We start from the raw sequence: 23,832 nt of genomic DNA on the forward strand, positions 1-23,832 counted from the left end.
ATTACTAGGAGAGGGGACGGGATCTAGGGCTTATGGAAGCTTTTCTGGAAATGCTTTTGTCTCCATGAGCAGGGCTGGTGCGAATTTCAGGATTTGAATAGTTGGATGATGATGTAAAGAAGCAGGGTTTAAATGTGTTAGGTAGGGGAGAGTGGTTATACAGAAAGACTTGACTCCATCTAAATCAAATTGAAGCCATTGTCTCTGAAAGCATACCAGGACAGGGGATTTTATTTAAAGAAGCTTGAGAAAAGCTCAGGTGCAGAGGAGCATTGAGGTTAGACAGACCATGTGCTGGGGGTGTCAGTCAGGCAAAAGTAGCTAATAAAGGATAGGTGAGAAATTGCAGTTGAACTCTGAGGAGGAAATTAAGATCAGAAGAGGCTGAGATCCTGGACAAGTAACAGGGTTATGGACAAAGGAGTTAAATCAAAGTAGGCACAAGGCCAAAAGGAAAAGCTGTAAATGGTCAGATAGCAGGGTGCAAAGCTTAATAGCAAAATGCGATGAACGAAAATGCCTAGCAGTGGAAGAGGACCTTGAGGTAAGCTTTTGTGAAATGGGTTGAATGACAAAATAAATCAGTGGGATACTGGGATACCGGGCTATAAACAATACAGGAAAGACCAATTCAGCTGAAGGGATGGGAGACCAGTACTGTACCTAAAAGGATCCCTCAGGGCATGTCTACACTGTGATAAAAGACTTGTGGCTGGCCTTGAGCTTGGGGCTTGAGCTGCAGGGTTATGAAACTACACTGTAGATGTTCAGGGTTGGGCGAGAGCCTAGGGTCTGAGACTGCACAAGGAGCCGGCGGGGGAGTGGCTGTTAAAATCCCGGCCGTCTCCTCTGCCAGCTCCAGTGTTCTTTGTCACAAGGCACAGACAGCTGGTTCATAACAATGTTGCGATTCCTTTATTCAAACTTTACAAACACAGCTATGAGAGCCTGCTGTGCCTACCACACCCTGTTCTGACCCGGCAGAGAAGTGCCCTGTCTTCCCAGTGCCAGCCACATTGCTGCTAAAAAGGGTTTTAGATTGGCTCCTGAGCTGGTGTAAATCTGTGTAAGCTCCATAGTAACCGGGTGAAATGCTATGGCCTGTGTCATACAGGAGGTCAAACCAGATGATCTAATAGTCTCTTTAGGCCTTAAAATCAGGGGCATGATTTATTATAGCACAAAGGGAGCAGTTGGCCCCCTCTTCTGATTTTCGCTAGCTCCTTGTCAGCTCTTGCTGTGGTGTCTACCCTGGGCTTGAGGGGGTCACTGTCTGGCACACTGCGGGCCCTAATCACTGTATTGTCAGCACTGCCCCCTCTCCTCAGCAGCTGGACAGGCAGCAATGGTGCAGCTTAGCCTGGAGCAAACTGAGCCCTGAGCCCTGTCCTAGGCTGCCCCGCCACCCATACTCCCTAGGATAGGACTGGCCTGCTAATCCCACCCATGGAGAGTCATGGATGGGGAGGCAGATACTACAATGCTGATGCAAGGAGACTTCCTCCCAAGAATTTTTCTGAAATGATGCCCCTGCTTAAAATCTATGAAGGTAGCCTGCTGTGAGCACAACTTTGAAAGGAGTCAAAGCAGCAACCAGAACAATAAATAAATTACAAAACCAAATAGAAATATGAATCATTTCATGATTTTAAAAAGAAATCAAGCAGGAAAATAAAACAGCATTGTATCAGTGCACAAGAACCAGAAAATTAAACCAATCTGTTTCATCACTCAAGTGGAGCAAAGTGGGGGATACCCCCCCCAGCATAAAGGTATCAAGTACATTAAATGTTTAAAAAAAATCTTTTTATTTGATGCTTCGAGTTTTTAGCAAGGAATTTTGCATGTCTTAATATGAGTTTTATTTTATTCTATTCTGTCGGTGTCCCTTTTCAGGACTCTGGACAAACTGCTAGGCTGTCAGAGGAGAAATTGATAATATTTATATGGGCCAGAATCAAGTATAGTTTATTTCTCTTGTTCAAGTGCCCCAGACAGACCTCGCTGCATGGCTGTGTGATGATTGGCTAACTTTCAAGTCTGTAGCAACTAAGGTAAAATAGAGAAATACAGGCAGCCCCTACATTTCTGACAGAAGCAAGTAAATAACAACTTATCAAGCAATATATTTAAACTATACATTTACAATGACAGGCTTCTGGATTTCAATGCACAATATTTAAAGCAGCAGAAGATAATTTCCTTAGGGTTCATGTCACCGGCTGATACTGATTGCCTATTCTGAAATAGTGTGAGGAATGGATTGAGATATTCATGACAGTAGGTGGACTAATAGAATTCTGTGACTATTTAAAATGTGCAGGAGTTTGTTATAATACTGTAATAGAAATGTCACTTGCCCTGATGGGAGTAGGGAGGGAGGGGCGGGGGAAAGCTGTCAATGAATAATAATAAAGTTATTTAAATGCCAACTTTCTCACAAACAATTTACAAAATATAAATTATTCTAGATGTTTTTAGCTAGTTTGGTCTTAATTTACACAGAGAAGTCAGATTCAGACCCTTTTGGATGTTTGGTGCTATTTAATTATTGTCAGGTCATTTGGCTGGGTAAAAATTAAAAGTGTTTGTCTTGCTGGCCGCATGCAAAAAATAAGTTTGATTTCAGATAAACATTAAAGAGTCTCATTCTAAATATACATTGGTACAAATCAGAACTGACTTCCCTGAAGCTAATGAAATTAGTATGGTGCAAAAGGGGTGTCCATCAGATCAGGAACAAGCCAAATACTCTGTCTCTGAATATTAAACTTTTACTATTGAGTATCTGAATTCCAGTAGCAACTACTATGTGTTAGTGTAACCTGCAGTAAGGGCTTGTCTGCATGGGAAAGTTGCACTGCTTTAAGTAAAGAGCTAAGTCTCCATCCAGCCTACAGTTGCCTGGTCAAAAAGGGACCCTGGCAGCTCCGGCCAGCACCGCTGACCGGGCCGTTAAAAGTTCAGTCAGTGGTACAGCAGGGCTAAGGCAGGCTCCCTGACTGTTGTGGCTCTGTGTGGCTCCTGGAAGCAGTGGCTTGTGCCCCCTCCAGCTCCCAGGCGTAGGGGCAGACAGGGGGCTGTATGTGCTGCCCCATCCCAAGCACCACCCCCACAGCTCCCATTGGCCGATAAGTGTGGCCAATGAGAGCTGTGGGGGTGGTGCTTGCGGATGAGGCAGCGCGCAGAGTCACCTGGCCATGCCTCTGCATAGAAGCCAGAGGGAGGACGTGCCGCTGTTTCCGGGAATCACCTGAGGTAAAGGCTGCCCAGAGCCTGGACTCCTGACCCCCTCCCACACTCCGACCTCCTGCCCCAGCCCTGATCCCCCTCCCACCCCGTGAACCCCTCACTCCTAGCCTAGAGCCACCTCCTGCACCCCAAACTGCTCATCCCCAGCCCCACCCCAGAGCCTGCACCCCTGCCGGAGCCCTCACATCCCCACACCCCAACCCACTGCCTCAGCCCCGAGCTCTCTCCTGTACCCTGAACTCCTCATTTCTGACCCCACCCAGGAGCCTGCAACCCCTCCTTGCACCCCCAACACCTTGTCCCAGCCTGGAGCCCTCTCCCACACCCTGAACCCCTCATTTCTGACCCCACCCAGGAGCCTGCAACCCCTCCTTGCACCCCCAACACCTTGTCCCAGCCTGGAGCCCTCTCCCACACCCTGAACCCCTCATTTCTGACCCCACCCAGGAGCCTGGACCCCCAGCCAGAGCCCTCACCCCCTCCCACACTCCAACCCCCCTGAGCTAGCCCTCTGAAAATGAACAATTGAATGAGGGTGGGGAGTATGAGCGACAGAGGGGAGGATGGAGTGAGCAGGGAGGCCTTGGAGGAGGGGTGGGGCTGGGGGTGGGGCAAGGGTGTTTGGTTTTGTGTGAGTAGCAAATTGACAACCCTAATCCTGACGACCCCCTCCAAAACCACAGTGCCCCTTCTGTTGAAGGCTGTGACAGTCTTGAACTGCTTGCAGTGCCTCCTTTCTATCTGTCCGGTAAGCAAATGGAGGCTACCAGCCCAGCTCTCCTGCACACCTACATAGTAAGGAGAATATGGAACCTTGACAATAGTGGCCTCCTCTGGTCAGGGATAGAGCAGCTGCATCCCAAGAATTTATCCAGGCACACTTAACACTTCACACATGGAATAAAGCACTGCCTTCCCAGGATGCAGGTGGCAGTCTTGACCTCCATTCAGTGCTGCAGAGGTCAAAATATGCTCCAGTTCAGTCTGTTATTTAAGCATGTGGGTACTGTTAAGCATGTGAGTTGTCCAGATAGAGTTAATCAAATATTCTTTATTATTTTCCTCCCAGTCAACAAAATGGCTTTTTAACAAAAGAGAAAGTTTTGTGACAATTAATGCTTTTTGTCAAAATTTGTCATAATTTCAACCGCAAAAATCCCAAACAAAATCCTTTTTGTTTTCCAATGTAAACTTGAAACATGTTTTCTTCTAAACTTTTTGCAGAAAATCATATTTTTTTCTAACCAGCTTTAATCAATGAGTCTACTGTTGTGTTTAAATTTATACATGTGTTTAAATACAATGTTCACTTGGAACCGTGGTTGATATATAATTTAAATATTGCAGTAAAGAAAGAAAGCCTTGTTTTTCTGCCCATGGCTAATTCTTCTATAATTGCAGTTGGTCCATTTTTTCCCATTAGAACAGTTTTCTGTCAGAAAATGCTGATTCAACTAAATCAAAACATTCTATGGGGATATATCCATGTTGATGAAATTTTTGATAGAAAATTATTGAAAAAATTCTTTTTGATAAGGTTGAAGCATCTTTTTTTGACTTTATCATTTTGCTTCTGTTATAATGTAACAAGGGGAAACAATATAGTTCTGTCCATATAGACAAGAAACATTTAGATAAAGTCAAAAAAAGTTTCAGTTTTTCTGATATTCAATTTTTGTTCCACATGAAATTTTGAATGGTCATGTTGACTTGGGAATGAAGAAAAAAATCAGGATTTCCAGCAAAACAGAATTCTAGGTTCTGACCAGCTCTATATGTACACCTCTACCCTGATATAACGCAACTCAATATAACACAAATTTGGATATAATGCGGTAAAGCTGTGCTCCAGGGGTGGGGGCGGGGCTGCACATTCCAGCAGCTCAAATCAAGTTTGATATAATGCGGGTTCACCTATAACACGGTAAGATTTTTCGGCTCCTGAAGACAGCATTGTATCAAGGTAGAGGTGTACTATTTAGTACATGTATAGAAAAGAAGGGCAGCCTTCAAATGGCATGAGAGGAACAGGAAAAAACAGATGCAAATAAGATACATCTAGTTATGTTTTTTGGAGTGTATGATTATTAGTCACTTAGGGGAGAATCATGAAAAGTGTGGATTATGGATAAGATTGAAATCAGATGCTAGCTCCTTTGATCACTTGCATATTTGTTCATCTACAAAACATCTTGTTTTTTTCCCCAAGCTTTCTACTATTTCTAGTGCTGTTATAGATGTTGACAGAAGCACTCTCTTCCATCTGTAGATAATATTACCTTATAAATAAAGCCATGAATGCAAAATAATTGCCTGGAGAGTCAGAAAAAATGGCTAGTAATTCTGAATATAAGATTATTACTTACAATAGACTTGAAACATCTGTTTCATGGTTGGTTTTTTGTTTTGTCTTGTTTTGCTGTGTGGCTTTTTGTTTTTAATATATTTATAATAAAATATATGCGGTGAATTCTCCTGGCAATTTTCCTGGTGCCACTCTATCAAAATAAATGAGATTATATTAGTGCAATTAAAGAGAGACATTAACCCATTATTCAATATACAGACTCCTAACACTCTGAGCCAAATTCTGCCCTTTGGTAACTTATGCTCTTTCATCTTTACTGATAATCTCAGTTTAAATAGAGGCAGAATGTGGTGCCACACACAGTGCGACAGAAATATCAATAAAGAGCATATGCAAATCTTGGCCACGGAGACACAGTGTTAAGAAATGGCTAGTGTAACAGATGGAAGCCAGGAGTTCAGGATTCTGTTGTATTCTACCTACTGTGTATGGCTCCCAGCACCATAGCATTACAGCATCTCCCATACATTCAGAAGTAGAACTAACAGTAATGATACCCCTCTTTCTTCCTTCTCAGCCCATAGGCAAAATCGTTTGTGTGGGGTGTGCATGTGTGAGAGAAGATCATAGATATATCAGTTTAGTCACTAACACAAGGTCATGGTCATGCTTATCTCTTTGTGCTAGTTTAGGCCTAGTTATCTCCTGTTGTCACAAGCCACCTCCGACTTGCTGATGGCATCATTGTTCTGGTGGAATGTTGCTGTCTTGGGAGCGCACAGTGACGGAGGATGGGGGAGTCTTTGGCCAATCCCGTGAAAGGCTTTCAATCCAGCAAGCTTCATCTGGATTCTGGATTCTGTGGGGAACCAGTGTAGACAGTGATGCACTAGGGTAACATGCCTATGTTGACCTGGGTTGCTAAGCAGTGAAGAGGCTGCATTTTGTACCAGTTGGAGCTTTTTTCTGGGTGTGTTGTTTAGTTAGAGCTGGTGGGAACAGTTTTGCCAGAATATACTGAACTGAAATGTTTTTCAGAGCGGTATCAATTTTGACAAAAAACAGAGAGAGAGAGAGAAAACACATATGCCTACTTGCTATGTAGCCTGGGGGTTAGAACACTGATTAGGATGAAAAACTTTGCTATGAATCAGGCAGAGCAAAGACTTGGAACCTGGTTCTTCCACATCCCAGGACAGTGTTCTAACTATCAAAATATAATTTCCTAATTAAAAAGCTTGTGTTTTGATCCCTAAACAGACACTTTGACACAATTCCGGTTTTTGCAAAAAAAAATTTGAAAAGTTTTGTTTTCATTAAAATGTGGAATTAAAACAAATTTTAAAACCCTGAAGGTTGCTGTGAAATGGAATTGCCATCTTCTGGTCAGCCTAGGTTTAATTCCTAGATATAATGAGATGTAATAGTCAAACCTGGAGATCATGGATGTTGGTAGCCAGGCATTGGAATGATGGGAAGCGATCTTCTGGTCCTCTGCAAATAGAAGGAGAAGTTTTTAGTGATACATCCATGCCTTACAATGACAACATTTGTCACAGTAGTGTGTTTGTTTTAAAGGCGCACGTTCTTCTTTTAAAATACTTATGCTTGTCCAGAAACCCGTTGCATTCTTCTGTGGTATATAGTCCCAGCCAGTACTAAGTGTTGTTCCGTCAGCTACCCCATTCTTCTAGATAGTAGAAGATAATTCTTCTAAACGGGATCCACATAATGAATTGAATCTTTTGCTAATAATTGATCTCTGTTCCAGTCAAGCGTCACAATAGAGTTCTTGGCTACATTAAACAGCCTTAAATGTTTTCTTTATTTGTCCTCCTTAAGAACAGATAGCTGATGTCTCTGTTGGCAACATTGATATCAGAGATACTTTCAAAAGAAGTACATCAGTTTGTAGAGTTGTTAAGTTTTTTTTTTAACTATCATCTTTTTTTTTTTTCCGCACAACAAGGCCAACAAGAACTGTAATACTCATGTTGTTGGGCTTTCATAAAGGAAATCAGTGGCTTTCACTCTGAGAACACATTGTTTTTACTAAGCAACAGCACTTGGCCGCGCCTCGAAGGGATGCAGTATCTTATGTCAAAAAAAGAACTTGAGTGAGCTTATAATATACTGAAGTGATAACTTAGCCCCTCGCTCTCAGTTATTTGGCATTTACAATAATTATCATCATCTCCTCTTCTATTGAGAATTAATGTTTTTTATTGAACATGTTTATTTTAAAGTACGGTGAGAAGATGCCATTTTAATGTTTCCTAAACCAATTTAAATGCAAATGTTAACCACTCACATGATGCTGTGTGTACATAATTAAGCATCATTATATACTACATGAATCATTCAAAAAGCTCCAGAGAGCCATTCCACTATGTAAAACATAGGCTTTACATTGAAAAGCAGCCAAGTGCCTTGTGCCTTTTTTGATTAAGTATTTGTACTTATTAAAGCTCTCCTTTGATTTATAGGTCAACAGATTACGGGACAACATATGAGAAACTGAATGATAAGGTTGGCCTGAAGACTCTTTTGAGCTACCTGTACGTCTGCCCAACCAACAAGCGCAAAGTAAGTGAGAATACGTTTGGCATCTTGTTAGTTTATGATATGACTTCTGCCTTGGCTGGTTAATCTTCATCCATTCCCTAAATATTCATTACTGGTAATGTAAGTACTATGGACCAGATCCTGTATTCGTGTAAATTGGCATAACTCTGTTGAAGTAAATGCCGGTTTACAACAGCTGAGGATCTGGGGCTCTGATTGTCTACAAGACATGGCTGGGCATAAAAGGTATTGAGCATCCAATCATATTTATACCTTCTGGGTGGAGATGATTTCATTGTTTAGAAGGGGAGAGACTCATTAAGATATTAGGCTCTCCGGACACCAGATTGCATGTAAGGTTATTTGCCTTGAAAGTTCTCCCACTAGCCAGCTGAACAGGATCTGACAAAATCCTGAAGAGAGAATGCTCCCAAAGCCCAAAAGGTTTTAATTAGGCAAGCACCCCACTGAGTTACAATTTAGTGAGAGTTTGTAATGCTGGCATGCTTATAAAAGGCAGAGGCTACCTTTTCTTCTGTACATTTCTGACGGGGTCTCTTACTGTATGGAAGTACAGGGCACAGGATATGAAGAAATAGGGTGATTATTGGGAATAATGTTCTGGATTGTCCCACACAGACCCCTGATTAAAGGGGACCCCCCAGGCAGAGTCTCCCTCAAATTCTGTATTAAGCAAGGTTTCAGCTGTCTCCATGATACCATTCACCCTCTCTCTGCAGACCCTACTGCCCCATCTCAGCCTGTTGCGTGTGACCTTTTAGACTTTTTGCTTTTTGAGCCAAGGACTTCATTTTCCTCTGCACTTGAAAGGCATGAAACTGAGACAATGCATATGGATTGGGAATTTCCATGCAGTATACACAGGATATATGCCTGCATAAGATAAAAGACCAGGAACACCAGCATTCTCGATCTTAAAGTCTGGGAACAGTTGTTCAAGGATTGTTCGTTTGGAGTGAAATTTTGCCCCTCGTGCAGAATGCCAGTACAAGGCTAGGTACCAAGAACTATTTAATCCCTTAGGACTTCTTCCTCCCAGAGCATGGGTGATAAATTAGGGTGGGATCCTGTCTGTAGGGCTTAACTGGGATTTAAATATTGCATAGGCTTCTTGCTGGCCCTTTGCAAAGTAGCAAATTTCACCTTTATTACGTACTTGTGCTGTAATGAGGGACTGAAAGGTCATGTGTAGTAGTGGCAGAAATGATCACTTGGGTGATCTGGTTTGTTTCCCTGCATTTTGTATAACTGCCTTTCCCACAAATGACTTCTGTGACCTATTATGTGCCATAGAGAAGTTACCATTGGCACCAGCTAAATTCCCTTGAGGCAGCATACGTTTCCGTCTTTTGAAAATATTCAGAGTTTTAAGTCTATGAATAGCTCTAGTGTGCTCGTTTGAGGTCTGACTCATCCATGTTTTGCATTCATCAACCACATTCTGGTTTTCCACATTATACATTGAATTGTCCGTCTGTGACTTGAGCACAGGGGGTAAACACCACTTCCAAATAAACAGAGAAGAATGATGGATATGAAGTTGACTTGAAACCCATACTTACCCAGGATGTCCGTGTAGTCTGACTAGAACCTCCATAGACACCAGTTTTTGTACAATGTGCCATTGATACTCTGGTAGCTCTTACTCAGGTAACTTTTCATCCCCCAACTAAAATGGAATTTGCAAATTAAGGTCTCAATCCTGCAAACACGTCCATACATGAGTAACTTTATGCACTGCGTCACCCAATGGATTTTAACGAGATTACGCATGCAAGTAAAATTACTCATGTGAAGACATGTTTGCAGAACTGGGGCCTAATTCAGGTTATTTTAGTTTAAATGATCCTAGTTTCTATGCCTCATGGACAAGCTTGACAAATGTACCATTAGCAGTACTTTTAGACTACATCTACACATGAAGGTGGCGGTGTGATTCCCAGCTCAAGCAGACATAATCACCCTAGCTGTCCTTGACCTGGCATGCTCAAAATAGTCGTATAGCTTTGGAAGCATGGGCAGCTGTGAGCGTGTCATGGGCTATATGGTTGCCAAGTGTTTGGTTTTCGACTGGAACACCTAGTTAAAAAGGGACCCTGGTGGCTCTGGTCAGGACTGCTGACTGGGCTATTAAAAGTCTGACTGGTGATGCAGAGAGGAAAGCAGGCTCAGTGCCCACATCTTTATGGCTCCTAGGAAATAGCCTTCTTGTCCAGCTTTTAGGCAGAGGGGCAACCTGGGAGGGTTCATGCACTGCCCCCGTCCACAGGTGCCACCCCTGGCGCTGACTCCGTAGCTCCCATTGGCTGAGAACCACAACACACAGAGCACACTGGTTGTGCCTCTGCCTAGGAGCTGGAGGGACACGTCGCTGCTTCCTGGGAGCAACCAGATGTCAGCGCCGCCTGGCGCCTACATCCTGAACCCTATTCTGCAACCCTGCCCTACCCCAGAGCCTGCACTGCCAGCCCAGAGCCTGTACCCCCTCCTATACTCTAACCCCCTGCCTCAGCCTGGTGAAAATGAGTGAGTGTGGGGGAGAGCTAGTGACAGGAGGGGGGATGGAGTGAGTAGGCGGGTGAGACCTCAGGGAAGGGATGGGGTAAGAATGTTCAATTTGCTGCAGTTAGACAGTTGGCATCCCTAACGGGCTACCCTCCCTGAGTACATACCCCTGGGATCCAGGCAGGTTTGTACTTGGGGTGGCTAGCCCAGGTTACCACTCACCTCACTGTTCACACACAAAATGGGAAATGACTGCCAAGGAAGGAGTACTGCAGAAAGAGATCTGGGGGTCATAGTGGAGCACAAGCTAAATATGAGTCAACAGTGTAACACTATTGCAAAAAAAGCAAACTTCATTCTGGGATGTATTAGCAAAAGTATTGTAAGCAAGACACGAGAAGTAATTCTTCCGCTCTACTCTGTGCTGATTAGGCCTCAATTGGAGTATTGTGTCCAGTTCTGGGCGCCACAGTTCAGGAAGCATGTGAACAAATTGGAGATAATTCAGAGAAGAGCAACAAAAATGATTAAATGTTTAGAAAACATGACCTATGAGGGAAGAGTGAATAAACTGGGTTTGTTTAGTCTGGAGATGAGAAGACTGAGAGGGGACATGCAGTTTTCAAGTACATAAAAGGTTGTTACAAGGAGGAGGGAGAAAATTTGTTCTTCTTAACCTCCGAGGATAGGACAAGAAGCAATGGGCTTAAATTGCAGCAAGGGCGGTTTAGGTTGGACATTAGGAAAAAGTTCCTAACTGTCAGAGTGGTTAAGCACTGGAATAAATTGCCTAGGGAGTTTGTGGAATCTCCACCATTGGGGATTTTTAAGAGCAGGTTAGACAAACACCTGTCAGGGATGGTCTAGGTAATACTTAGTCCTGCCCTGAGTGCAGGGGACTGGACTAGATGACCTCTCAAGGTTCCTTCCAGTTCTATGATTCTACACTACCATGGCTACCCTACTATTTTTAGCATGCTAACTCAATGAGAGTAAGCACAAGTATGGCTACGTGAGCGGGGAATCACAGCCCCAACTCCAAATGTAGGCCTAGCCTCTGTTCTGTATGTTTGCAGTAAGAGAGGTTTGAGTTAGATATTAGGGAAAACTTTCTAACTTTCAGGCTAGGTAATCACTGGAACAGGTTACCTAGGGAGGCTGTGGAATCCCTATCACTGGAGGTTTTTAAGAACAGGCTAGACAAACACCTGTTGAGGTGGTCTAAGTATACCTGGTCCTGCCTTAGAATGGATGGGAGGTGGGTGGACTAGATGACCTCTTGCAGTCCCATCCAGCCCTATTTTCTTATGAGTCTATGATTCTGTCCATTTTGTTGTTTGGGACATGGTTGCTTTAAGAAGAATAGGAAAGGACAAGGCGGCTTTGGGGAGGAGAGATGCATGGAGCTTGGGATTTTGACAGCTGTTCTGTTAGTGCTGCGGGTGGTCTCTCTTTTGCAAGTTGTGTGAAAGCAAAATTGCTACTTGGATGCTGACCTTTGAGCTGTACATGGATGCACAACAGGGGATTTAGGATGTAGAGCATCTCTCCTTCCTCACTCCAATGGACTGAGTGTTTGCATTGTTTGAGTGATTGCTCGAAAACCCAAAAAGAAGACTGTCTACCCTGGCTGCTGCAGAGCTACCTGATTAATGTAGCATACTTAACTAAATTGCTAAGATTTCAAAAAATCAGGCTGCATAATGAGATCTTGATTTAAAAAAAAACCCACAGGCTTGTAGCTTTCCTAGTCCCACAAAGGAGTTCAACACAAATTATTGAAACTGAGTGCAGTACTTGGAGAGAGGATGATGACTGACTGTTCTTGGACATTTAACGTAATGGAAGCAGAGAGGGGGGTCCTAGCCATTTAAATTATGATTTTGATTGTTAAATGGAAATGAAAAGAATGTTCAGTTGCAGATAAATGGGGCTCTCAGGGTCGCCTTTTGAAATGCTGATAGATTTAAGAAACATGGTAGGACAATGAAGGTCTTTACAAATGGTGAGAAAATCAATAACGTTGACACAGCAGTATATTTGTGTACAATTTCTTTCCTTGCATCATGATATTTTCCAATGAAATAGGCATTTGATATATGTCGAAAGGGATGTGCTTGAATAAAACCTGGATCTAGGCCCATTGAAAAGTTCTTTTGTGATATATTTTCCCCCGAATCAGTTATCGCTGAGAAATAAAAATCCCATTGAATAGTAAAATATTAATACTTTGCACTGGTATCATGAAAGTCCTCTGGTGGTCTCAAAGTGGGTCAGTTGCTGATTCTCCCTTGGAAACTTGAGCCAAGATTTTCAAAATTACTAGAGATTTTGGACATCTCTACTTTGGTACGTTCAACTTGAGATGCCTTTAAAAGGATCTGCTTTTCAGAAGGTAGGTGCTTAAGGTGAATTCTGAAAATCAGGGCCCATTGGAATTATTATTGACTTATTAACACAGGGTGCCACCATGACACCAAATCAGCCATAAATTCCTTTCTTAAATCCAAAGGCCAAATTATAGTTATACAATTTATTCTAAACATGTCTAAAAAGCCTAAATAATAAGCAGTTATTATTACCCATGCAGTAACAAATTCATAAGCACTTGATTAAAATACAAAAGGCCTAGAACCAGGGTTGCTTAAACCCATGCTGACGAGCTCCAACTGGGTAGGCAGGAACCAGTAATGAATACTTTTAAGAGGTTATCTTTTGATACTCTTTAACAAACAAGTGATGTCATTGCCAATGGCTGGCTTTAGTTAAGAACCAGTTTGGGGCAGCTTGGGGTTGACCCCTCTCCTGGCCTTGAGTAGACATGATTTTATGAATGGGCCCCTTCTTTGACAACATTGGTATGTCAAAGGTTACTACCAGTTCGTCACAGATCAGCTCTTCTTTATTGTTAAACTAGTTAGAACTGTTCCTGATAATGAGAGGCTTCTCTTTTCTTATCAACCAAACTTTGAGCTCACCATTTGCCCCAAAACTAATCTTGCCAGATGTCACATAAATTCAAAAATTAGAAGCAATCATTTTCAAGGCCTTGTTACATTTCCTCCCTTTATATTCAAAGCCTTTCCATGGCTGATAAAAACCTCTTTATTTTACTTAAACTGCAAAACACATCTACTTTCCTTTATTCCTACAGGGTCCAGTGCTTAATTTGTCATGAAAGAGGTGCTGGGGCTCAGGCAGATAGTTGCCAGGGCACTAGCAATTTTTTTTAAAATTTTCATAATTGATGTGGCAATCCCAGAAGTGCCGGAGCTATGAACTGCCAAGTCCAGAGGTGCTGGGGCTATGAATTGCCAAGCTTAGAGGTGCTGGGGCTGTGAACTGCAAAGCCCTGGCAGAAATTAAGCACTGACAGGGCCCCTCTAAAACATCTCAAGATGGAGGCACCTACAATCACTAGTCACCTCTGAAAATCTTGATGTATTTTATGTAGCTGCGCTTGGACTAACCTCTTGGAGAGATTGCTCAGGAATGGGATGTTTGACACTGGGCAGTAGTTGGCTAGAACTTATGTATCGGGGTAGGGGTTTTTTTCAGTGTTGATTGGACTATTGTGTGTTTGAAGGAGGAAAGGAAGATTCCTTCTGTGGACAATATGTTGGCTGTTTTTGTCAGGAGTGGCATCAGTTGCTCTTGATTCCTTCACAAGCTAGTGGGGTGTGGGTTGGCCCATTCCTGCAGCTCTTAAGCCTCCAGGGACTCCGAGTTGTCTCCCCCCAACCTAGCACCCTCATTCTCGCTTTCCTCCTCCTCCTCATCCCCCCACTCTGAAGTGTCCATCGTGGTCCTCGGAGTGGTGGTGGGTTCACCCCCAAGTATCGCATCCAGCTCTTTGTAAAAATGGCAGATCTTGGGGACAGCACCGGAGTGGCGGTTTCGCTCGCGGGCTTTGACATAGGCACTCCGCAGCTCCTTCACTTTAACCCTGCACTGCAGCACGTCCCGGTCATGGCCCCTTTCCAGCATGGCCCTTGATATCTGCCCATAGGTATGGTAATTCCTACGGCTGGAGCGCAGCTGGGACTGCACAGCTTGCTCTCCCCAAACACTTAAGCATTCAAAACTCCCATTGCTTTGTAACATGTGTGCAAAGCTTGCAAGATTTAGGCCAGGGTGTGTAGATCCACAGCATCTCAGGAATACCAAACACAGGCTGATGGTTTGTGCAAGTTTGTGTGATCTAAATTAGTTGTCCTACTTGTTAGTCAATACTAAGGACTGGTGAACTGGTTCAGATCAATTCAGATCAAATACCAAATTGACCACCACGTTCTTCCCCAAAATTCAAACTGAGCCTGACAATTTTTGTTTTCTTTTTAAACTTCTCAAGAGCCTCAGTACTGCTTGGATTTTGGGTGCCACCAGAAGCAAAAGTTAATTGGTGGCATATTAATAACTTTTCAGATCTGTGTGTGAATGAACGAGTGATGTGTCATTCTGGCTGGCCCACAAAGAAGAAATAGTAGCTTCTGTTAGAAGGTGGAGAAGTTCTCCTTCACATCAAGTAACAAGGGCCTTCTCATTTTATGGTGGAAAAACTAGGGTTCTGGTCCCAGCTCCCATGCAGGAAATTTATGTAGTAATTGTATCTGATATGTGCTGGATATACATTTATTATCCATTTTGCCATTGTTGTTCCTGTGCTAAAGCTTGACTATTGGGTGACAGGATTGCATGACCTCTGAATTACTGGTTTATAGGGAAGCATCAGCAGAGAGTAACGGAAGATGCAGCATGTTAGGGCAAAAGAGCATTTTTAAAGGATAGGGTTGACTTATCAAAAGCTGTATTCTTATCCTATAAAGCCCTGATCCAGCAAACGACTTAATCATATGTGTCAAGTTAAGCATATGGAGTAGTCTCATTGACTAAGAGAGCAAGAGAAAGAGAGTAATAGTGTAAAGCTATGTGAAATTTACAGTAAAATGCACAAACCCTTGCAACTGGACAGGTTTTGCATTTCATGTGGAATGGAAATTGAAAGAGCGGGGAATATTTCAATTTTTCACTCAAGAGTGTTTCCACTGAAAACTTTTTGATTAAGGGGGCAGAAATTCTCCACCAAAATGATGAAATGTTGAGAGAAGTCCTGTTTACTTTAGAAATAACACCTTGCCCTAAAAGATTGTTAGTCACTTTTTTAAGCCAGAGGGCCTGAGTTTTCACTAGAAATCTCAACTTCTCTAAAGATACATTTTATACACACACACACACACACACACGCACGCGCGCGCCAGATGGAGGGTGAGTAGACTATCTGTCTATTATTACTAGGTAAATACTACCAATATTTCCCCATGAATATTTGCTTGACATTTCAAATGAATTCTCTTTGGTTGCACTCTCAACCTTTAATGTTCTCTGTTCCACAAACATTTCTCTAGTAAAGTTTAATGGAAAATAAATTTTAAGCTTGTACTCTTGCCTAATCATGGAAAGCAAATTATATTTTTTTTCCTGTGAGTATTTGCACAAGAAACCTGGTTAAGGCAATGATTCAGCAAAGCAATCAAGCACAGGTTTAACTGTAAACCCATGCTTAAGCCTATCCCTATTAAATAATCACTTAAGCACTTCCTTAAGTTTAACTACATGAGTAGTCTCCTTAAAGCTGAAGTTAAGCAGGTGCTTTGCTGATAACAGGGCCTATTGCTGTTGCTATCATCGAATTAGGAAAATGAACATATAACCTGTACTTAATCTGGCCACTTCTTCTCAGATACAGCATCAGAGTGCAATGTCCAGGCTCTGTAACCAGAGAATACAGGTGTCAAGTAGGACCCTCTTCCACCACTTGAGTTATTGTCTGGAATGTTGCCCCTTAATCACAGCATTACACAGTTGTGACAACTCCGGGTAAGCCTGGACCAGGCTCTACAATCAAATAGACTTAGGAGGCAGGCAAAGTGATGGAGTCCTGAATTTATTCAGTGTATTAGACTCTTTCCCACTGATGTGTCCACTCTGTGAGAGCATAGTTTTCAGCTCCGTGGAAGCGCTGATCATCGGTGATGGTGAAAGGCCAGTAGCACTCTTTTTCCAGGAGTTCGTGAGCTACCATTGCAAAGAAAGGTGTCAAGAGATCAGCTTCGGTGTCACACCCTGGTCCCCAGAAGAGGGATTCCTCCCCTGAATATTGTGAGACCTTTGAGTTGGCGCTGCATGTTGTTTCCTGTCTGAAAATGGGGCATCATCTCACCAGAGATGTAATAGGTTAGTGTCGTCTGTCTAAACTCTCCAGGCAGACTTAACAGTAATGGCATCTCATCAGAGATCTAATGGAGCTATGTCACTTGCACATACAGACTGGAGGTTGGTGTATAATTCAAGCAGTCACTAATAATATGAGTAGCCAGATTCAGCTCCATGTTGACAAAACTGAGCAAGGTGGCTGCACCCCCAGATTGCAGTGCAGGATTCAGCTGGAGCAAACATTAGGGCAGGTCAGCTGAACAAAGAATCTGCTCCTGAGGAGGATCCCAGTAGTTTTTGTATCAAGGCGATACAGGAGAATATCTTCATTTTCAAGTGTTCCAGGTGAAGCTTGTGTGTAAAGGAATGGTTGAATTTTACTTCCAAATATGTGTCAACTGGTCAGAATGGCAGTAACTATCCTTGTTCATGGATGGGCCAATTGACAGGCAATTGTTTTAAATGAAAGTAGTTGCCACTGTCTTGCTTTCACTAAGAATTAGTCTGCACTGCTGGAAGTAAGTTATCAAAATACTTATTTCTTGGCTGAGATTCCCTTCAAAAATATGAACGTTGTTTCCAGTGCCAGCAATACAGATGTCGTCAGCATATACATGCTTCTCAGCCTGCATTTCAGAAAGATTGTATGTATATAATATTGAACAAATGGGGGACCAAAACTGACCTTTGTGAAAGGCCATTGTGGAGGTATTTAAGGCAACTAATTTTCTCCCAGAATTGAAGGAGGATGCTGTGTTCCTAATCATTTCCTGGATACACCTCACCATTAGCCTACAAAGAATAACTTGTAGCATTCTGGCAGTCAGCCTAGCTTACCACAGTATTGAAGGTTGCCATCAAATCTGTAAGGACTGCACCAACTTTCTTTCCAGACTCAAATGGGTTTTTTATGCCATGAGTCAGACAAAGTACCTGATCTTGGGTCATCATTCCCTTCTACATACTAAACTGGGAGAACTTCAGTGCCTGGTATTAAATGGGGATATTGATACAACAGGCATCGCAGTAACTAGTGAAATGATGACAATCAATGGGACACGGTAGTACCAGCGTACAAAATATATAGGAATGACAGAATGGGTCATGCTAGTGGAGGAGTGGCACTATATGTGAAAGAAAACAGAGTCAAATATACTAACAATGTTAAATGAATCAAACTCTACCATAGAGCAGGGCTTCCCAAACTTCATTGCACTGCAACCTCCTTCTGACAACAAAAATTACTACAGGACCCCGAGGAGGGGGACCGAAGCCTGAGCCCACCCAAGCCCCACCAGCTGGGGGAGGGGAAGAGGGCAAAAGCCAAAACCCCACCTCCCCAGGCCAGGGGGCCAAAGCTGAAACCCAAGGGCTTCAACCACAGGCAGGGGGCCTGTAACCTGAGCCTTACTACCCAGGGCTGAAACCCCTTTGGCCCCAGCCTTGGTGACCCACTTTGGAGTCAGGACCCACAGTTTGAGAACCACTGCCATAGAATCTCCATAGGTTCCATCCTTGAATAATTAGAGTATAGCAGTAGGAATATACTGCAGACCACCTGACCAGGATGGTGATGATGATTGTGAAATTCTCAGGGAGATTAGAGAGGTTGCAAAAATAGAAAACCAAGTAATAATGTGGGATTTCAACTATTCCTGTATTGACTGGATACATGTCACCTCAGGACAGGATTCAGAGATAAAGTTTCTAGACTCCAAAGACTCTTAAGTAAAGTAAACAGTCACGGGATAAGAGGAAAGGTCCTCTCCTGGATCAGTAACTGGTTAAAGGATAGGAAACAAAAGGTAGGAATAAGTGGTCAGTTTTCGAAATGGGGAGAGGTATATCACCTGGAGATCTGTACTGGGACCAGTGCTGTTCAACATACTCCTAAATCACTTATAAAAAAGAGTAAACACTGAGGTGGCAAAGCTTGCAGACAGTACAAAAGTACTCAAAATAGCTAAGTCCAAAGCAGACTGTGAAGATTTACAAAGATATCTCACAAAACTGGGTGACTGATGGCAGATGGAACTCAATGCTGATAAATGCAAACTGGAAAACATAATCCCAACTGTACATATGAAATGATGAGATCTAAATTAGCTGTTACCACTCAAGAAAGAGATCTTGGAGTCATTGTGAATCGTTCTCTGAAAACATCCACTCAATGTGCAGCCGCAGTTGAAAAAAGCTAACAGTATGTTCAGAAACATTAGGAAAAGGCTATATTACAAAACAGAAATATCATAACGCCTCTATTTCAATCCATGGTATGGCCATACCTTGAATACCGTGTGCAGTTCTGGTCACCCCACTTCAAAAAATGTATGAGAAAAGAAACAGAGAAGGACAACAAAAATAATTAAAGGCCATGGAACAGCTTCGAAATGAAAGATTAAAAAGACTGGGACTGTTCAGTTTGGAAAAGAGGCAACTAAAGGAGGTTATGGTAGAGGTCAATGAAATCATGAATGGTGTGGAGAAAGTGAATAATGAAGGGTTAATTACCCCTTCTTATAACACATGAACCAGGAGTTGCCCAATGAAATCAATAGGCAGCAGGTTTAAAACAAACAAAAGGAAGTACATTTTTCCACACAACACACAGTCAACTTGTAGAACTCCTTGCCAGGGGATGTCGTGAAGACAAAAACTATAATGGGGTTAAAAAAAGAATTAGAAATGTTCATGGACAATAGGTCCATCAATGGCTATAGCCCAGATAATCAGGGATGCAACCCCATCCCTAAATCTTTGACAGCTAGACACTGGGAGTGGATGATAGAGGATGGATCACTTGATAAGTGCAGTGTTCTGTTCATTCAGTGTAAAGCATTTGGAAGTGGGCAGCATCAGAAGACAGGATACTGGACTAGATAAACCATTGGTCTGACCCAGTATGGCCATTCTTATATTCTCCTGAATCCAGCTGAACACAAGGCAGCTGAGCAAGTCTCCTGCCTTCATGTGGTGCCCCCATCAGTAGCTGATGTAGATGAAACACAAAATTGGAGCTCATGTTCTCATTGTAAAAAGTGGAAGATCTGGCCACTCAGAACTAAGCAACATGGTTTGAATCATAAACTGTAGAAGACGTGTCATTGGATTTGTTCAGATAATGAATACATTTGTGAAAATCATCATAGGTTCACAAACATTCTACTGAAGAGTAAAATGCATCAAGCAGATGCTTTGTTACAATTTATTTTCTCAGCTCTATCTAGCATGTATATATTTATATAGCTATAAACAGACACTCCAAGATTTGCAGAGCTCCCTACTGTCTATGAATGCCAATTTTCTCCTTAAAGGGTTTATATTCCAGTGCTTGTATCTCATTTTATTCAACAAAACAAATTCTTGTAACAAGAGGTTCCAGACAATGTCACTTATGAGGGGTTTTATTGGAAATAAAGATGAGAACAAAGCCAGCCATTATTTACCGTTTATACTGTTGATCAGTCGCCATTGAGTTTTGACACTATAAACGACAGCATCTTCCTTAGGATCAATCTGTAATAAAAGAAAACTATAATCCAATAACAGTTGTGTGTAAACTTTTTGGGTATAGAAGAGCTGTGAAAAACCTGCTCCTGGGGAATATCTCTCATCTCACTGAAACACCATACCACCTGGTCCTGTGATTGATGACACAGGCTGGAGGGGGGGAGGGAATCTGAACACATGGATCCTGCCAAACAAATCAAGCCTGGTTCGTTATTTGTCAACAAGTCTGCAGAAGAGAGAATCCCTGATGTGCAATCAATCCCTGGCCTTGTTTGTGAAAACAGTGGTTTATTTGTTATATGCATACAGTCTGTTGTGAGGAAAATAAAGTGATTTAGCAGGCTTCTGAGGAGCGGGAGTGTTTGGGAATAATACAATGGTGGGTTTAAAAAAAAACAACAACCCTAGATTGAGATCTCCAAATCCCTTCTGGAAACAATTTACATTCAGCATCACAGACAATAAGTTCTATGGGCTTTAGCTCAAAAAGGCTCCAAATAGGTTACCTTTAAGCATTGCATGGAAAATCATAGAGATAGGGAAACGAAAGGGGAAGGGGGGATTTACAATTGGTTTGAGAGCCTATTTCTTTTAGTCAAAGCGCTGCTGGCTAATTTAGACCCTGTATCCTTGTAAATTGCACACTGTGTTCTTTGCAAGGAGCCAGCTCTGCACCACATTTGTTCTTTGTACTTTCAGAAATCCTTATATCTGTGTATCTCCTGTTAATTAATAAAACTCGGGTTGATAGTGTCTGCCAGCACTTTCATACTATTAATAGTGCTGCGGCATCTCATCAGATATTGATTATTTCCTGTGCGTTTGAGTTTGGTTTTTTTCCCCTCTCTTTTTTGCATGTCTGCATTAAACTTTGCTTCCCCCTCCCCCCTCCAAACAGTTTGGATTTTAATTGCTGCACTATAAAATGCCTTTCCCTCCTTAGAGATAAATGGATTACAGCTGCCTTTTTTCACCCCTTTATATTTAGCGGGCATGATTAACACCTTTATCCTGGCATGTTGTTCGCTGTCCTGTTGTGTGTGCATTTCCAAGATAAAGACTGTTTATTGTGACTATAATTGCATCGGTTTCGAAGCTGGCAAGATACATCATTCCTTCACATTTATTTCTATTAACTAGACGCATTTTAAACATGAAAGCGAAATAGAATAATGTGGCCTGGCTTTTTCTTCTTTCTAGCATTAACATTAATGTTTCTATCCTTTAATCAAGGCAGACTGAGATTAATCCTCATGGAAGTGCCATTTCCATGCTGCACTGGTGAGGGAAGAGTTAATAGTATGCACAGCGTGTGTCTGATTTTCTCCTGAAGGTGAACTGCTCACCAGTGCAGAGGCCCAGCATGAGGGCTGTGGGTATGCCTACATTGCATATGGATGTGTAATTTCTAGCATGGGTAGACATACCCATACTAGCTTTGACTGAGCTATCATGCTAAAAATAGCAGTGTAGCTGCGGTGGGGTGGATGGCAGCTTAGGCTAGCTGTCCAAGTACTATCTCTTTGGAGGCACGAGGTAACCCGTGTGCCTCCTGCTCTGCTGTGGTTGCACTGTCATTATTTAGCACACTAGCTTGAGCAAAGCTGCTGTGGGTAACTCAAGCTGGGAATTGCATCTCCAGCCGCAGTGCGGATGTACGCTAAGGGCGTAATGCCTTGTTCTGACACTCTGAATCTCATCCTTGTGGCAACCACTTACCAAGAGGTGACTGTAGAAATTGGTTTCCTGCAGTCCTGACACTGGTCACAGAATTGAGACCTGAGGTCCTTGCAGTGCTACCCAGATGCCAGGGTCTGAACTGTATCATCTTGGAGCCTTTCCAATGTTTTTGTGTCATAGTAGCTGCAGATTTCCCTGCCTGATTTGTTTCTAGAGAATGCTTCATGCTGGCCATCCTTCATTAAGTCCAGTGAACTCTGGTATAGCTGATAGGGAACCACTTCAGTCAAGTTTTCTGTCTTTCTAGGGATAAGCTGTTTCACTCTGATACCCTAGGCCTGCTTTGTCTTGCTCTAATGTTAATTTGGATCTTATCAAAAATCCAGAACAAACAGAACTAAATCACCGGGAGAAGCTATTTCTCTCCTTTGGAAGAAACCAAAGGGTTGTAATTAATGAAGTGGAGGTGTGCATCACAAACCAGTGTATGGGTAAATCACAGTTACATTTTCCCTCTGCACGAATGGCTTTTCCGTGATCCAGCCACGATCTTTTCTTCCTGTGTCTGTCTAAGGGATTGAACCAGGGATCTCCATAGCTAAAAGCAGGAGCTGATACATCTTGAGCTAAACAGGAGTGATGCTTTAGCAGATCCTCTCTCCCAGGGATTGGTCACAGATGAGGCTCTGTAATACGCACTCAGCAGTGGTTACACCAACAGCCCAGGGTTCTCATGCAATCTACTTATATTTTGTCTCTGACAAAGTACTCTGCTCCGTTGCTGTTGCTTTCTCTCATAGGAGATGCTGGGCAAGGCCCAGCTGGTAGTGGACTCTGGGTGGGGTGCTTGTTCAGGAGGCTGTTTAGGGCCAGGAGATAGCACTACCCCATAGATGTGTGTATTTTTGTTGACATTCAAACCCCAAGGAGATTTTGGGGGATCTTCCAGGGGTGTCAACCTCTTCCTCTCCAAGTCAAAACCCACCCTGCACTGAGAATTGTTTCCCATGTTGGCAGTAGGGGTAGGGGGTTGATGCCTCTTGTACAGTTTCTGAGGGCTTGTCGGCATGGCATGGCATGGCAAAGCATGCCAGAGGGGTCTGGTTTGTAAAGTGCACTAATGTGCTGTGCTCTAACACCCCTCTGGTGTGCTCTAAATGGTGCCTAGTTCACACAACCAAGGTACCTTTTAGAGAACTCCAGAAGGGTCTACCTAGAGCAACTAGAAAACAACACATCAGACCCCTTTACAAATCACACCCCTCTGGTGCACTTTCTTGGCACCATGTAGATGAGCCCTGAGGGTACAGAAAGCCTGAAGCTTTCCTATCCAGGCAGCTTCTGCTGCTTCCTTCACTCTTTGCTAATGATACAGGCCTCGATTCTGTATCAGAATTGGCTAGCATGGAACCTTGTGCCCACTACAGTCAAGGGGATGCCACCTGTCTACAGGGTTCTGTGTGAACAGATGCCAAAACAGAATCGAGGCCATAGCAGGCAACTCCATGGGACAGGATGTCTCTCCAGAACAGTAGATGTTCTTGGCCCCAAAAACTGTCTCAGGGACAATACAATTCCCAGCAGTTTGGGGAATTAGATGAAGATGATGGGCTAGGTACACAGCCGGTGTAAATCACTGTATCTCTGTGGCCTTTGGGGCTATGAACATTGACATCAGCTGAGGATCTAATTTAGTTAAAAATAACAGTCCTTGAGGGGACCATTTAGGGATCTAGGGCAAAAATTGGGGATTAGTTCTGCTTTGAGCAGGGGGTTGG

General features: G+C 42.8%; 1 protein-coding gene across 2 annotated transcripts in view; it reads left to right on the top strand.

Annotated features, from left to right (window-relative positions):
- The window catches only part of LOC116820903 (VPS10 domain-containing receptor SorCS1), a 444,694-nt gene that overhangs the window by 172,790 nt on the left and 248,072 nt on the right, over positions 1–23,832 (top strand). For both annotated transcript variants that reach the window (XM_032773669.2, XM_075061354.1), the window contains exon 3: positions 8,047–8,146. In XM_032773669.2, the coding sequence (XP_032629560.2) occupies positions 8,047–8,146 (100 nt within the window). The remainder of the gene's footprint in view (positions 1–8,046; positions 8,147–23,832) is intronic.

Source organism: Chelonoidis abingdonii, unplaced genomic scaffold (assembly GCF_003597395.2).
Source record: "Chelonoidis abingdonii isolate Lonesome George unplaced genomic scaffold, CheloAbing_2.0 scaffold0027, whole genome shotgun sequence".
In the NCBI taxonomy this organism is placed as follows: Eukaryota; Metazoa; Chordata; order Testudines; family Testudinidae; genus Chelonoidis; species Chelonoidis abingdonii.